The 17,529-nt window shown below is 38.7% G+C and overlaps 1 protein-coding gene across 1 annotated transcript in view; it reads right to left on the bottom strand.

Moving 5' to 3' along the window:
• Positions 1–17,529, bottom strand: part of LOC140365379 (serine/threonine-protein kinase 4-like) — a 51,580-nt gene that overhangs the window by 27,885 nt on the left and 6,166 nt on the right. Inside the window, exons 2-9 of the mRNA XM_072451766.1 lie at positions 15,494–15,574; positions 13,250–13,378; positions 10,789–10,903; positions 8,121–8,285; positions 7,374–7,541; positions 6,523–6,660; positions 5,815–5,940; positions 3,719–3,905 (exon numbers count right to left, since the gene is read on the bottom strand). Of these exons, the coding sequence (XP_072307867.1) occupies positions 3,719–3,905; positions 5,815–5,940; positions 6,523–6,660; positions 7,374–7,541; positions 8,121–8,285; positions 10,789–10,903; positions 13,250–13,378; positions 15,494–15,574 (1,109 nt within the window). The remainder of the gene's footprint in view (positions 1–3,718; positions 3,906–5,814; positions 5,941–6,522; positions 6,661–7,373; positions 7,542–8,120; positions 8,286–10,788; positions 10,904–13,249; positions 13,379–15,493; positions 15,575–17,529) is intronic.

Genomic DNA, 17,529 nt, shown 5'->3' with positions numbered 1-17,529 from the left:
GATTGATATCCAATACTCATGGATGCGATAATTATGTTTTTGTGAAATCCAAGACTCTTGGCAACAGCTGATACTGAAAATTGTTGTAATTTTTAACATTGCATATGGATAAATATGCCAGTGTAGAAAAATATCAATATTATACTATAATGTATATTTTGATAATCACTGCATTCAGTGTTTTGTGCAGAGGAAAGTCAGAGTCTGATCAGAACAAAAGCTGAATTCTGCTTTATATTCTACCTCAACTTTTAAAAGAGCAATAAAACGTTTCAATTTATTTTAAACCCATTGTTAAATATAAAATATAGTAAACAGGTAATTTGTGAAAAATACCAATTATAATCTTTATGTTATAATATAATGATATACATATTATATATAAAAGTGGCAGAGAGTTTATTACTGACCCGTTGTATATTTTGTATCCATGTTCAATCAATCGTTTATTTTAGGTCTAATAACTTATTTTATGCATGCTTTTATGTTTGATCCCATTTATTATTTATTATATTTGACTATTAATATGCATTGTTTCACACTGCTCCATATCCCTGAAGCACATTCCTAATTTGGGAATTTTATTCACAGACGATGGCAAAAAAGCTTTTCTTATGATTTCTGATCAATCTTGAGCAGACAGTTTGAATATCTGAATTACAGTTAGTCATTTATTGCGGCTATAGTTTCCAGACAGGCATTGATATTATATTTGCCATACGTTTCTGTTCAAAGTTTATATTTACGTGCATATAGGACTGAAATATGAACTGCAAAACGACATTCATTTATCTAAATAATTGCAGTCCGTTCAAATTGCAAGTTCAGTTTTGACTGTGATATCTTGCAGCCCTAAACGTTACAGAGTTTAGTTTGAAGACACAGGCCCAAAGCGTAAAGTTTGTTCATTCAGTTTGCTCACTCCGCTTTGTGTCCTTTTGGTCTCGCTTTGGGAAGGGAAATCATGATCGTCTCTTAAGGAGCCCGGTTGGTGTGTGCGAGCGAAACAAACACATTACACACCGCTACAGACTGAACTGAAGGGGGCTTGTCCGGCTCTGAGAACGGGCTCCAGACGCATCCGACGCTCTCCACTCCCACTCTGCACAAAGCCTTCAACACGGCAACAGTCTCGTTCTATTACGAGGTGCACAGATGGACTAGAGACGAGGCAGAGTCTCACATAGGTATAATCGCACAATACAGGGACAATGTGCAGTGGTATATGATGATCGCGATTTAACAATGACTTCATGTATGACAATATATGATGACCATGGGATAATAATAATACAACACATTTTTACTCTGTTTGAAAGCACACACGTACATGCAGGCAGACAGAAGTTTCTAGACTGTTGTCCCTCTATTCTGGTCTGTGTTCTGCTGTTTTTGTTCTTACTGTTGTTGTTGTTGTTGTTGTTGTTATTGTTGTTCTCTTGTTACCGTTTAGAGTTTTAAATAAAAGGAATTAATAAGTTAAAAACAATAAAAAATAATGATGGTATTAGATCTGTTCAGAGAAAAAGGATGTCGAATATATAAAACAAAATCAGACGCTAATTAATAATCAAAACTAGTATTCATTTGAGCAAGTATCAAAACAATCAAATTCAAAATTGGACATTTCGCGAACACCTTTAGAACAATCTTGAGCTTTCTCAGAACTAGTAACAGAACACAGGGTTTAATAAAGAAAGATTTGTGTTGAAAATGTACGTCTAAAACATTAAAAAGAGCCTGTTTTAACTGTCATTGTGGTATCAACATCAGTGTCAGGATTCAAGTATATTCCTTTGTACTAAGACAACACTAGTTCAGAGAGCGCATTTTAAAAAGACTGACAAATGAACTGCTAAACTAGTGATGCGTTCCAGACACTATGAGGTCATTTCCCAATTGAACGTGACGAGTTCCAACTTCAGAACGTCTGAATGAACTCAAATGCAAACAATCGAATGCCAAAATAAATGCAAAACGAACGACTCTCACATGTTAGATAATAGAACTGTGAGATAAAACTGTAACAAATGTTGACATCGTTTCCGCGTCAACCGCTCAGATCCGCTTTTTGTGTCGTCGCCATTGCTGTACCTCGACCGTTTTTCAGTTTGCACGTGAGAGCGACCGGTTTGATAGGTGTTCCAGAGCATTATGTTAAGCTGGGGTGGGAAATATCAGAGTTACCAGTCGCCTGAACCCCATATTTAAGGCAAGAATGCATTTTATTACACATTTATAACTTAAGGTGAGGCAACGTATCCGGGAAATCCATTCTCTGCTTTTGAGCCGAGCTTCAGTCAAGTAGTGGATTAAACTAAACGATTAGCTGGTTTTCATACAGAATTACTAAAACAACTGGGGGGGAAAAACAACAACAAAACACAGACATCGATTTAATTTGATCACAAGTCATGCAGGTAGTATATTTTCTGCCGTTTAGAGAAATTAAAACAGTCTTAGACTTCAATCCACCTCACCGACTCGGAGCATGACGGACAAGGTTACCAAACCTGTCCCAAAACCCCAAACTTAACCAAACTTAACCAAATCAACTGTTCCTACACCTAAACCAGAACCATACCCCGATTGTGAAAAAATAAGTCATAAAAGGAAATAAAAGGTTAATAAAGAAGGTGGAAATTCCAGTTGAATGCGCAGGAATTGTGGCTGTTGTGGAATTGTTGCCACTGTAAAAGCCCTGAAATGTTATGTTTGAAGGAATGTCTATGTTTTTTTCTTAGAGTAAATTATCCACAGAAAATGAAACGGAAATGGAACAAAATTATTGAAAATCTAAAAAAGAAGCATACAAAACATTGCACAACCTCTGTTAATAAAAGACATGTCACTAATACTAGAGAAAAATAATGTAGAAGAGTTGTTGATCTGCCATATTGCAATTAAATGAACAAATGTTAATTATTATAAGAGTGGGTGAGGAAAAGTGTCTTTGATGGAGCGTAAGGCTGCATTCAAACGCTGAATCACACTATGACCATTTCACCAAAATAGCAGCTCGTCACAGGATTAGCTCACCATTACCAGGCTCAGATTACTTTAACACCATGTCTAAACTAGTAGCTCTGACAAAAAAAGATGGTGCATGGAAATAGAATCAAGCATAAACTAATTTGCACGAACAGAAAGAAAAGCTAAAATAAAATCACCTCTGTAGAGCACACAAACTTGGTCAATGTTCAGGCAAAAACAAACAATACTGATGGTCATACTCCGCCCTCTAGTGGTAAAAAAGAGGCAAATTAAAACATGTACATCATGTTTTGCCCAGTTTATTCATTCGTTTGGAGATTTCAATTGGGTTTAGCCCTAAAAAGTTTCATGTTTACACCCAGTTTACAGTAAAAATAAAAATAGGGGAAGTGACTTTGTTAAATGTTGAACTGTATTCATTGTATTTTTATCTTCCGCATCTATTGTTCCTCATGCAATTTAAAAAGCAATCAATTTAGATTTAATAATGTCACGGTCTTTGTGATAAAAGAGTCTGTACAGTCCAGATTATGATGATTGAAATATGATTGCTTTTTTATAGTCAACTCGAGCTCTACTTGGGATTGAACAAATGTTGTTTTGTCACATCAGTCAAATCGATTGCCGTGAAAAACAACTCTTCAAAACAAAAACCAAGTCACGTGGACATCATGTTTTACCCTGATCATTGTACATTCAGCAGAGTACAGCGGGCGTGGCTTACTTTTCATGGTGCCTCCGTCCACCTCCTCGTCCTCGTCCTCGTTGATGACCATAGTCCCCAGCAGCATAGTCCCCGTGTCGTCGTGCTCTATCATAGTTCCACTGAGAGAGCCCGTGGATATGATGGTTCCTGTATCTCCCGTTCCTGCTCGGACCATGGTGCCCATGCTGTCCACCTCATCTTCGTCCTTAAAAAAAAACAACACAAAAATGGAATTCATCTTAAGCCGGCTGCACACGAGAGGATTTTAAAATTGTCTGCGATTTTGAGACACGACACAAAGTTGGCAGACCACAGTCTCACACACCATTTTGGGAAATATTTGTTACAAGCAACAAGTATCACATGATGGAACGGGCTGTAATGAAAACAAATACACAAGACGAGGGCCCCCTTTCAGTGCGCTCTTATTTAGATCCAAAATAAAACCAAAAGAAGAAACTTAAAGCTGCTTATAAAGGCCACAGGAGGGCCGTAGCACTGATAAACAATGAAAGTTTGCTCTGTTGGTTTTGTTCGTGCTAGTAAAGTTTAACTAATGAACTAAGTAACACTTTTTCCTTATTAGTAAAGTCCCTGTGATGGTTAAATGTATATGTATTTTTGGAGCGTTTGAAGTGTTCGCAGTCGCCCCCTGCTGTCTCTGGTCAGATAAACACCAGCCTTGCAACTCCATACAACTATATTATATTATATTTGCCAAGGTAAATGTTTTTATTTGTGCTGATACTGTCTTATTATGATAATGGAAAAAAGAAAAGCGCCAAAATCACTTAGTTTTGATTTAAGAGTCGTCACTAGCAGCACTGTCCGGCTTCTCTGATTGGCTGGCGTAAAGTGGAGGTTCGGGAGACAAATAGTTTGGGAAACATATAGCCATAACAGAATCACACTGACCCTACAGACAAATAATTGCTTAAATCTAACACTGCTCAAGCCACGCCTCCCAAACTCCTGGAAATCTGACAAAAAATCCTCTAGTTTGCAGAAGGCTTGAATGTAAATTATGTTCATTTAGGGCTTGGAAATGTGACTACGAATGTATAATCACGCGGTAAATGTTTGCTGTGGGGCTACAATGTTTGCTGCGGCTTAACTGCATCTGTATCCACAAATTCCAACTAGGGCTGAAACACGTTAATCGATTAATCGCAACTAATCGGTCATTGAGATAGATAATCCTCAACTCATTTTGCAATCGAACAAACGTTAGCATCCAGAGTCCAGATAGTGTTGAGGGAACAGGTTTTTTTTTTGCCTCAGACAAAGCAGAAATAACATCAAAACAAAACGACACCACAAAAAGGACACAACAGCAGCATACACTTGGATTGAGCAGTCAACCTTCCCGTTATATCACAACTACCAACTGTTATGGCCCCAAACACATGCAGGCGTTATATAATACCAAATGCATCAGAAATATGCTAAAATGTGCCTTTAAATGTCTCCGTTTAGGCTTAGGTATCACATAAAACAAGAACGGACCATAAAATGTGCATAGATAACGTATTTTCCGGACTATAAATCGCACATTTTTTTCATAGTTTTTTTATCCTTGTATTTATACTCCGGAGCGACTTATATGTGATATTATTTGTTATTTTCACACTTGCAACCGCATTTCATACTCCAGTGCAACTTATATATGTTTTTTTCTTATCTATGCATTTCTTGGCTGGTGCAACTTATACTCCGGTGTGACTTACACTCCGGAAAATACGGTAATTGTATATTTCTGTCTCCATTTGAGGTCATTTTTAGTAGTTTTAAATCTAGATGGCATATTCGACAGTCAAATTTAATTAAAAAACAACAACTGCGATATAGGCTTGAACGTGAGTGCGGCTCCTTCTGTGTGGGAAGACCAAAACGCAGATTCAGTGGCGGATCGTCTGAAAGAAAAGGAAGTTAAACTACCCTATGGCGAGGACACGTGAGCGCCAACACAATAATCCAAACTATGCCTCACGATATCCAGTAACAACAATTGCGATATTATCAATACATCTCCCACTTCTAACCGCAAGAGAAAATACATTTAATGGTTAACTTATTGATACGATAGCGGGCAGTTTCTCGTTTTATGATCTTACCGAGTTGTCCTCGTCGTCCTGCTCCCTCTGCTCCGCCTCTTCTTCTTTCTTCAGTTTGATCTCCATGGCGTCTGTGATCAGAGCTCTCAGTATTGAGCTGGGTTTGGCCGACTTTATGAATGGATGCTGATGGAAAAAGACAAATTATTGATGTTTTTAGACGCCGCACTAGTTCTAAAAGTTCTAAAAGTAGCAGTAAAAGTTTAAAAGTACATGTGAACTCTTCCTGATTTCTACATTTATTTATCACATTTCAGATCATCGAACTAATTTTAATATTCTACAAAGACAACACAAGTAGACATAAAATGCACTTTTGATACTATTATTTTACATTAATGGGTGACAAAAAAACAAGGGGTCAGATAGGTCTGTATTTTTTACACCTTAATATATAAAACGATACTGTTAAACTGCATTTTATGTTCACTTGTAATGTAATTGTGAAATGTTAAAGTTGGTTTGATGAGCCGAGACTGTTCAGTGTTCTAAATATGCAGCAAATTAAAAAATCAAGAAGGATTCCCATACTTATAAATAGAGATTAATTCACTGTGTAACGTTATATGTATAATTTATTAGCCCCGCTTTCTCCACACTGCAGTCACAATTTGGTTTGAAGTCATATATTAGACAACAATTAACAAGGTAACCATAACGATACCTAAAGCAAAGTCTTGATTCTCGATTGGTCAGTTGTAAAAGTACCTGTAACTGTTGTGTGGCTGTGGCTCTGTGCTCCGGGTTTTTGACCAAACATTGCTTCACAAAGTCCTGGAACGACGAGGACCACAGATCTGGGTTCCTGAACGTTGGAGGAGGGTTTGTGGGGATCATGAAGATCGCCTGGAGAAAATCACAAACGTCATGCTTAACAACACTGCCAGGTGTTCATCCCGGATCATTCCCACATTGAACTTAACAACCTTTATGATACATGTACTGGGAAACGTTGCATTCAAGTCATTGTGACATATGTGACTGGTCAACTATTAAAATCAGGCATGGTCCCATATGGATTATTTGAGCCGATACAGTAATCTGATATCTGGCTTGCTGCTGTGGCCAATAACTGTTATTTGCCAATACCGATATTTCACTTTTAAAATGTATAGCAAGACCCACAAATCTACCTTGAGTTGAAGAAAAAGTCACAAATTAAATGAATGTATTTGTGTGGTTTGTAAAAAGTGTGGCTAATTGGGGCAACATTTGGTTGAAATTGGACTAAATTGGGACTAAACCTGAACTAAACCACAAAGACTAGAATAGGACCAAACAGAGTCTACATCAGGACTTAGAACCAAATAAATGCGAACTCAACATAAAACACATGAAAAAAGACGAGTATTAAATAAAAACGGCAAAATAGAAAAAAGTGTTTCCAATTTTCATCTATAATGCATTTTTATGTCAACTTTTATTTGGTTCAAAAAAATGTACAGTTACTCGTTAGTGACCACCTTGGTGCTTAAAGAACAAACAGAAAACAACATTTGGTGCATGAGGCGACTGAACCCGACTGAACCTGACAAACAAGTGAAACCGATCCGACTCACTCTCATGGGGTGTATATCCGCATACGGAGGTTTGCCCTCTGCCATCTCTATCGCGGTGATGCCCAGGGACCAGATGTCGGCCACGCAGTTGTACCCGATCTCCTGAATGACCTCGGGAGCCATCCAGAACGGCGTGCCGATCACCGTGTTTCTCTTCGCCATCGTGTCCTGCGGAGAAGAGAAGAATTTTAAAAACGCAACAGCTAAACAAAAAAGGTTACCGTATTTTCCGGACTACAAATCACAACTTTTTTCATAGTTTTGGCCGGGATGTGACTTATACTTATATTTATACTTATTTGTACTTATACTCCGGAGTGACTTATATGTGATATTATTTGCTATTTTCACACTTGCAACCGCATTTCATACTCCAGTGTGACTTATATGTTTTTTTTCTTCTCTATTATGCATTTTTTGGCTGGTGCGACTTATACTCCGGTGCGACTTAAGGTCCGGAAAATACGGTAGATATTGGATAGTTTTTTTTAATGATAACATATACAACATATATCTGTTTAGTATTATTAAGTTAAGTGTTATTTACATATTTTTTTGTTGTCATTTTTAATGTAAACTAATATTTTTTTCATCCTTTTCATACTACACTGGGCATTCAACCTAAAGCGATGGTTGTTTAGAAATGCAGATGATGTCTTCCTGCCAAAACTAAACTAAAGAGCCTAATAAGCAGTAGATAAGCAGATCAGTCCATAAAATAAGAAACAAATACAGTGCAGCTCTTACAGTGAGTTGACCAGCAACCCCAAAGTCGGCGAGTTTGGCCTGTCCTTCTGTGTTGAGGAGGATGTTCCCCGCTTTGATGTCTCTGTGGATCTTCCTCATGAAGTGCAGGTACTCCAGCCCCTTCAGAGTGGACTGCAAGATGGAGGCAATCTCCTCCTCTGTCAGCTGCACACACAAGTGACACCAGCACGTCAAGACATGCTATGGAAAGGATTTACAAATATCAACTGATGGCAGAAGCCTGGATTATTTTAATGTTGCAGTCTCAGGGCGTGACCACACTGGGCTTCAGGAGAGAACCTGCAACAGTGCTCTGATCTGATTTGTGTTCACACTGGACTATTCTCACCTATGTCCCTATCCACATTTCGGTCCCTATATCCTCACCTGTCACTATATCCTCACCTGTCACTATATCCTCACCTATGTCACTATATCCTCACCTATGTCACTATATCCTCACCTATGTCACTATATCCTCACCTATGTCACTATATCCTCACCTATGTGGTGAGGATATAGGTGTTCTACTCTTGACCTACAAAGCCATAAATGACATGGCCCCATCCTACCTCAAAGATGCTATAGAACCATATCATCCAAACAGAGCTCTTCGCTCTCAGAATGCCGGCCTTCTGGTGGTGCCAAGAGTCTCTAAAAGTACTGTAGGAGGTAGAGCGTTTAGCTACCAAGCTCCTGTGTTATGGAATCAGCTCCCGACCCATGTTAAATATGCTGACACAGTCTCTTCATTTAAGTCCAGGCTTAAAACGTTCCTCTTCGAAATCGCTTATGGTCAGAGTAGTTAGGAACAGAAAGATAAACCCACAGCTTCAGCTACGCTGCCCTAGGAGTAACTGTGCTGGGGGAAGTATGACAGCTTGAGCACTATCCTCTTCTTCTTCTGACTACTTATGCTATCAAACAATATTTATTTTTTGATTCCACTTGCAAACTGTTCACCGCCTTCTTTTCTTTCTCTCACTCCTGAGGACCTGTGGACCCAGATGCCCCTCCCCTGGTGAAGTGGTCCCTGCCCTGTGTGGACGGTCCCTCATCTGCCTGAAGAGTGGCTCCAGTTCGCCTCAGTCGGTCCCTCTTCTGCCTGAAGAGTGGGTCCAGCTCGCCTCCGACGGTCCCTCTTCTGCCTGAAGAGTGGGTCCAGCTCGACTCAGACGGTCCCTCTTCTGCCTGAAGAGTGGGTCCAGCTCGACTCAGACGGTCCCTCTTCTGCCTGAAGAGTGGGTCCAGCTCGACTCAGACGGTCCCTCATCTGCCTGAAGAGTGGGTCCAGCTCGACTCAGACGGTCCCTCTTCTGCCTGAAGAGTGGGTCCAGCTCCAGTCTCCTTGTGTCCGTCTGTGAGAGTCGGATCTCTCCTTCACTGGAACTCCTCCAGGTTTCTACGCTTTTTTCCCAAAGAGGTTTTTTTTGTAGTTTTTCCTGGCCGAGAAGGAGAGTCTAAGGACAGAGGACCCTGGGACATCGTCCCTCGCCACCACAGACATTGTCTGACTTCATCGCCACCACAGACATTGTCTGACTCCATCGCCACCACAGACATTGTTGATTCATTTCTCCCTGTGGCCCTCAGAGGCAACTGTTGTTGTGATTTTGGGCCTTACAAAAATAAATTGATTTGATTTGATATGTCACTATATCCTCGCCTATGTCACTATATCCTCACCTATGTCCCTATATCCTCACCTATGTCCCTATATCCTCACCTATGTCACTATATCCTCACCTATGTCCCTATATCCTCACCTATGTCACTATATTCTCACCTATGTCGCTATATCCTCACCTGTCACTATATCCTCACCTATGTCGCTATATCCTCACCTATGTCACTATATCCTCACCTATGTCACTATATCCTCACCTATGTCACTATATCCTCACCTATGTCACTATATCCTCACCTATGTCACTATATTCTCACCTATGTCACTAAGTTCTCACCTATGTCGCTATATCCTCACCTGTCACTATATCCTCACCTATGTCGCTATATCCTCACCTATGTCGCTATATCCTCACCTATGTCGCTATATCCTCACCTATGTCGCTATATCCTCACCTATGTCGCTATATCCTCACCTATGTCGCTATATCCTCACCTATGTCGCTATATCCTCACCTATGTCACTATATCCTCACCTGTCACTATATCCTCACCTATGTCCCTATATCCTCACCTATGTCCCTATATCCTCACCTATGTCCCTATATCCTCACCTATGTCCCTATATCCTCACCTATGTCCCTATATCTTCACCTATGTCCCTATATCTTCAGATCTTCTTCTGACCCTATCCTCATCCTCTCCCATGTCCCTATCCTCTCCTATGTGCCTATCCTCATCCTCATCTATGTCCCTATCATCATCCACACCTATGTCCCTATCCTCATCCACACCTATGTCCCTATCCTCATCCACACCTATGTCCCTATCCTCATCCACACCTATGTCCCTATCCTCACCTATGTCCCTATCCTCACCTATGTCTCTCTCCTCAGTGTCTGAAACATAACTTGTTCACTGATTTTCTTTCCAAAGCTGGCTTGATTGAATAAAACATTAAACATAGTGAATGAAAGGCTAGAATTAACTGGTCATTGGTAGTATTTAATATTAGAACTATATGCATCATGTGGGCCGTTACCGTCTTGTTGCGTATTCGGATGATGTCAGACACTGATCCTGCTCCACAGTACTCCATGACGATCCACAACTCTCTGTTTTTGAAGTAGCTGCCGTAGTACCGGACCACGTGTGGACTGCAGATACAAGAAACACAAGTCAGACTAGAACAGGGCACGGAGGGGATGAAAGAGAGGACGCAGTTCATTCACACTGTAGCTCGTGCATGAAGTACATAAGTATTTCTATTTATTTTCTTTAATTACAACAATGCAAGAAGGAAGGCTACAACAGGTGGTCAGATAAATAAAAGATAAGGATCATTCTTGTCCTTGCACTTCATACACTGTGATTACCAAAAAAATAAATAATAAAAACACAATTATTCACATTTATTCATCATTTTAGTTAGTGTCCGTTTAGAGCTACTGTTCCTGGTCTTTTAAGAACCCGCCACAGTCCCTAGAAGTGAACGTGCATCAAATGGGAACAGAAACTAAGAAATACATGTAAATTATGTTGAGTGTTAAAATCAAAATAAGCAGATAATATTACAACTAGGGATGTCGTGATATAATATTTTAGTTATGAATATTGTGAGAAAAAACAACACAATTTAAAGATTATTCATAAATACTGAGACAGTAAACAGTAAAATCTTTCATTTTCTCTCATTTTTGTGGTCTAACATCTCACAATTCCTCAGGTTTGAGACCAGCTTTACAAAATGTAACTTTCTGAAACGCAAAATAAAGTTAAATGTGAACAAAAACCACCAGATTAAAAAAAAAAGTTATTGTTTGTGCTGTATATTGAACAGCAAATACTTGATTTAGCCTCTAAAACGGCCACGATTATTATTTTTTGCTTCTCACGATTATATTGTGACCTGAATAATCACGATTTTCAATTAACCCAATAATAATCTTGACATCACTAATTACAAGTTTTCAATTTAAAAAGAAAATAAGTTCTCCTTTGGCGCATCTTGTAAAATGTGGCCGCTTAAATAAATGATTGATAGCAGATATAAATTACATATTGTTGCTTTAAATGTTGCTTTAAATATTGCTGACTGACTTGACATTTAATTACTTTTTTCATGTTTCATTTGTAACTAGAACTTTATGTGCTACAGTTCAATACATTTGTTCTTTACACCCTTCTTTCAAGTGCTTGCTCAAGGTTGGATCAGATCTGATGCCTTTAGCCGCGAAAAAAAATCTTTACTGATAAACGTGGGTGGGCGTCGGCCATTCCACGCGTAAACATTCGCCGAGTGGTCGTGTGAGCAGAAATTTCCCTTCATTTGTTTATTTCTACGACTGTGGCTATAAAAAAAGGTGGGCGACGATGGAAAACCCCGCGCACAGATGAGAAATGTCTGTCAGATCAAAAAACCACACACAATATATTTGCAAAAAAAACAGCAGTCTTGATTGTGAACATAATTACTTGAGCATCTAAAGTCAAATATGGTGCTTCTTTCTGTTTAACGGGCATTTCGAACATGGATGAATGAAAAGGTTCTTGTCATTTTTCACTGTGTTTATCAGTCCGCCATTTACATATAAAAGTCTGTAAAACACTCTCTCTCTAAAAAACACGGATGTCGGGGTCATTTAAATTGGTAAAACTGAAGCTGTCTGACGAGGGCTTTAGGAACATTTAGTTTTGAAATAGAAAATCGGTTTACAATTGATGGGCGACAAAGGCGATTTCTGCTTTGATCCAATAGCAAGTAATGCTACATGTTTTGCGTTTCTAAATCTATTGAAACTCCTTTACTTTAAGACAGGAACTAACCATTATTTTAGCAGTCGACTAGTCAAACCATTATTTCTATGTGCGTTGAGACTTAAATACATATAAATAAATGTCGAAATACGGTGACTGAAGGCTTCTAGAAATTTAGAAATAGTTTATTCTTTTACATTTTGACGTATTAATGCCACCGTCTTTGTTGTAAAAAGTATTTTCGCCTCTGTACGGAACTGGATTGTTTTTTATAGTCACGTTAGTTGCAGCTCTACTACCGTATTTTTCGGGACTATAAGTCGCACCTTCTTTCATAGTTTTGGCCCGGGGTGTGACTTGTACTTATACTCATATACTTATACTCCGGAGTGACTTATATGTGATATTATTTGTTATTTTCACACTTGCAACCTTATTTCATACTTCAGTGACTTATATATGTTTTTTCTTCTCTATTATGCATTTTTGGCATTTTACTCCGGTGTTATTTATAGTCCGAAAATACGGTATGAAGAGTTTAACGCTGGCATACAGAGACCCATTACGTCTGCTTCAACTGATCTAAAAGTGAATAAATGTGCAGACAAACAAAGCATTTCCCAAAAAAAGGAATAAAATCTAACAATACAAAGCTGTTATTTCATTTAAGAGACCCAAACGTTTCGACAGCTCAGTCAGTATTGATAAATCAGTACAGTTTAGCTAATATAAGATCTTAAAAGTACCTGTTGCACTGCTGCATGATTGAGATCTCCTTGATGATCTCCTGAAGGTCCGACTCCACGGGAACCTGTTTGATGGCAACGATCTCGCCCGTCTCTTTATAATGGGCTTTGTGCACGCAGCCATACGACCTGCAAACACACACAAGACACACGTAACCACGGGTGATGGCGGCATGCACCAGTATTAAACAAGTACCGCGATAAAAGAATACAGAGCAAAGGTATCTGCCCAAAATACACACAAGTGCTACTACTTCAACGACAATGTGCACAGAATTCATAGTAACACTTTATTTATTCATGTGTCTCTATTAGAACCTACCTCAACTAGTCACAGGTTACTCATTTCTTAATCAACAGAAAGAGCTTATGTATAATTATGTGAAGATTAAAAACATACACTTGCATAAACATACAATTTAAATAATAATAATTTTGGAACGTAAATATATGACCAGAGGCTTTCTGCTGCTACATTCAACAACATTGAAATACTGGTGTTGTTTTTCAGATATTTCTTTTTCTTTTTCTCTCTTTTATTTTTCTTCTCTTATTTTTTCTCTCGCAGTTTAGTTCGTTTTAGTTTGTGTGTGTAAATGTGAGGTGGAGGGTGGGGTATACTTTTTTGTTTGTTTGTTTGTGACTGTATTATTATGTTAGTTTTGTAATATTTGTATTGCAGTTAATAAAAAAAAGAAAAGAAAAGTTAAAAAAAATAAATTGTACAATTGTTTTTCATTTTCTTTTCCATTTTCAATTTTAATTGCATCAAAGAGAATGTTTGACCAGATTCTAAACAAATAAACCGTTTTAAGGCCAGTGGGACGGACGTGGGCTCAGCTGCAGTTGAAAATAGAATGTGAAGTCAATCTGGTGTCAGAACAGGAAGTGCATTGAGAAACAGGAAATGAAGAGGTTACGAGTTTATGTAGATGAGCGGCACAGACGAGGGCGGGGCACACACTGGACGGACTAGACAGGGCCCTAAATACTGGTGTGTTTTTGTCATGACAGAGCAAAACATGAAAACTGTTCATGCATAGAGCAAAAGAAAATGAAAGGGGGAAAAACGTTTATAGCAGAGGTGGGTTGTAGTTTACAGACAACTTAGTTTTATTCCTACTTGGTTGACACATATATTTCCATTTACACATACATACTCAGTGTAAATGTGCGTTCAGTCTCCGGTGTCTGCCCTCTAAAGTGGAAGCTAGGTACTCTTTATGTAACGTTACCAGGCAAAACATTGAGTGTTGACAATACAAAATGCCATGGTTTGAGCATTTGTGAGCATCACTTCAAATTATAAACCAGATGTTACATACAGACATTTACTCTTACAGCTCACACTTTTTTACTTTTGAACTAATCTTGCAGCAAGTAGACTTCTCATGATTGTTGTGAGTTGACAAACTCTGGAGAATCATCCGGCTCCGGCTGTTTTGATTGGGCCTGACCTAACACCGGTTTGGACAAATTACAGAGCAGCTTTGTGGTTTGGGCAGATCAAATGAACCAAAACAAACACGGCAACGCAGGCAGAAGTACTTCTGCATATTTTAGCAGAAACAAGGACTTTTTTTTAACGTGCAGAGGAAGCACTTTGTGTGGAGGGGAAAATGTGTGTGATTTTCTCTCAATTGGATTCAACAAAGGTTTGATTTCCTGGCTTGTTCCACCGATGCGACACATTGACCAATCAGAGTGAAGTATTTGAACATCCAGACTGTCATCAGTGAGAGCACTTCCAGATTGATGTGAAAAACTCAGTTCAAAGGGATTTAGAATATGACGTGAGCCAGGGGACTTTTTTACTCTTACTTAAGAAGTGGTTTTCCCTAATACTTTTTTAATTGAGTTGACTTGAGTCATTTTGTTGGACTCCTACGTTGTACTTCCTCTTGAGTAATATTATTTTTATTGTTCAATGTTTGGTTGTTTGTGTTGCATCGAATCACCAGGACAAGTTCCTATGTTTGTGAATTGACAATGGCAATAAACCTTATTTTGATGTATCAGTACTCTTGCTTGAGTACAATTCTTGGCTAATCTGGTTTGTAGTGAGTTTAACAACAACACTTTGTTCATTCATGTTCACTTAGAAAATGTAAGCAAATCAGCAAAGAATCAAAGGATTTTTTTGTGTTCCTCTTAAATGTTTGGTGAAAAACCTCTTATGAAATTGATTCACAGAATGAGCAGAATGTGTGTAGTTTAAAGGATCAGTATAATTCAGTGTCTCACCCCTCTCCCAGCTTCTCCAGGACGTCGAACACTTGCTCCGGCGGTTTGGTCAAACTCTCCTCACTCAGCTTCTTCAACTGCCTGTGGGCACAAAGACAGAAATGTATGTGAAAAAGATTGTCTTAAAAGTGCAAATGACAGATCAGACTACTTTTCACTAAAATGTACTTAACATGATTACGTTTAAGAAAATTATCATTCAGTCTCTTTTTAATATACTGTATGGACTAAAAGCCTTTTCTTCAACTAGAAGAAACAAATGTCAAGTTTAGAGCTTTCAAATTGCATTAAAATTAGGGAAGCGCCGATATATCAGCCCAGAATCACATCTATGAGTCAGCCAGAAGCACCGATATGTGTCCGCCTTGGCAATGAAAGAGTTAACTCTGCTGTCCCTTCAGAGACAGGGACAAAACAACAGCTCCTGGACAGAGGCTTTCTGCTGCTACATTCAAAAAGACCAGACTGTAAACTTGAAAAATCACAGACTTTTAAAAGCTCTACAAACGTTTAATCAAAACGTATCATTATATATACAAGCACGACGAATTCACTCGCAACCCGCGATAAATGCAATGTTTTTTAAACATCATCTGAATATTTTTTCTCTATCAGTTTAGACATGTTATCCAAATAACTTTAGAGTGAGAGGTTTAAAGAAGGAGAGCAGACACAGAGTGTGTGATCAGACACAGGAGATGAGCTGCTGCTGATACAGGTGGAGGCAGAGCTACAATGATGGACTGGAGAGGTTCTGAGAAATGATCTAAATAAAACAGGGAATTCAGAAAATGGAAAAGAGTGGCTAATTTTACTCTAAGAATTTAGAATTTACTAAGAATAATCCAATTAAAGCCAATTGACCTTATTACGCCCCACCCATTTTTTACACTTCCGTTGTAATCACACTTCCGGTCGAACGTTCCCTAAAGTTTAGAACAAGGGAAACGTTTTTTTAGTCTGTGTAGAACTTATTTTCTCTGGAGGTCGGCAGCCCTGCGTTCACTAATACAACCGGAAAAGCATTATGTGGAAAACCTCCATATCGATGCACCACTAATTAAAATGTGTTTCACATCTACAAACGGTCCTGTCGTGTTACTAACCGGTTACCATGACAATCTATCACAACAACACGAGTAACATAAGAGTCCTGATGCAGCGCTCGTCCTTTCAGATCAGGTTGTCAAATTAGATGAGACAAAAATAGCCCCAGTGTTTAAAAATACACTCAAATACAGTAAAACAGCTTCAGACTTTTGAACAGTCGGAAAGAATGCGAAGTTTAAAAGTCTTAAGGGTCAACCTCTCTTAAAATATCACTGTGGAGACATCAATCACTGCCTCCATGTTATAATTTGACATGCCTTTCTTTGGCCTGGCAGGAACAAGCCCTTTATCTCATAGCACTAAATAGAGATTATAATGTAGGTTCTTGAACGCTGTGGTCAAGCAAGGCCCGCTCTTTATAGGAACAATGAGCGACAGAAGGAACATGTAATAATGACTTCAAATGTTTGTGTTGGAAGAGCTTAGAAGTCCATGGAGCAGAGCGTTCAAACCAAGACTCAGTTCAACTACATGGGGACTGAACAGAACCTATATATAACCTATAACCCATTTAAGAAATGTATAGAATCTAAGTTGCAGTAGCAGCTCAATTGCTAGAGCATTTTTGCACTGAAAAATGATTTAAAAAGGACTAACTTAAAGGATACATATTATGCCTGATTTGTATTGTCACTGGCCTTTAAACATGCTCTTGAATATCTTTATTTCGGCATCTCGTGTTTAAAATTCTCAAAATAATGTATCTACTGAAAGCATACATTATTGTGAGATGTTCCCTCATTTGGATGTATGCATCTACAGGCAGCAGAGGGAATTAACGTGAAATAAAGAAAAGCTAGCTTGCCCCCGACATGCTGAGGCTACCCCAAATAAATTGTCTGTTTGCTGTAACCAGATCCAACATTTTTCAAGTGGGTCGGTCGGTAGGTAAATTCTTATTTTTTTTACTTTCAGGGGGGAAAAAA

The sequence above is a fragment of the Eucyclogobius newberryi genome, unplaced genomic scaffold (assembly GCF_026437365.1).
Source record: "Eucyclogobius newberryi isolate DKJ021-1_F unplaced genomic scaffold, fEucNew1.0.hap1 SCAF_19, whole genome shotgun sequence".
Lineage (NCBI taxonomy): Eukaryota > Metazoa > Chordata > Actinopteri > Gobiiformes > Gobiidae > Eucyclogobius > Eucyclogobius newberryi.
Note: the sequence above shows the minus strand (reverse complement) of the source record. Positions and strands in the feature narration are given on the sequence as shown.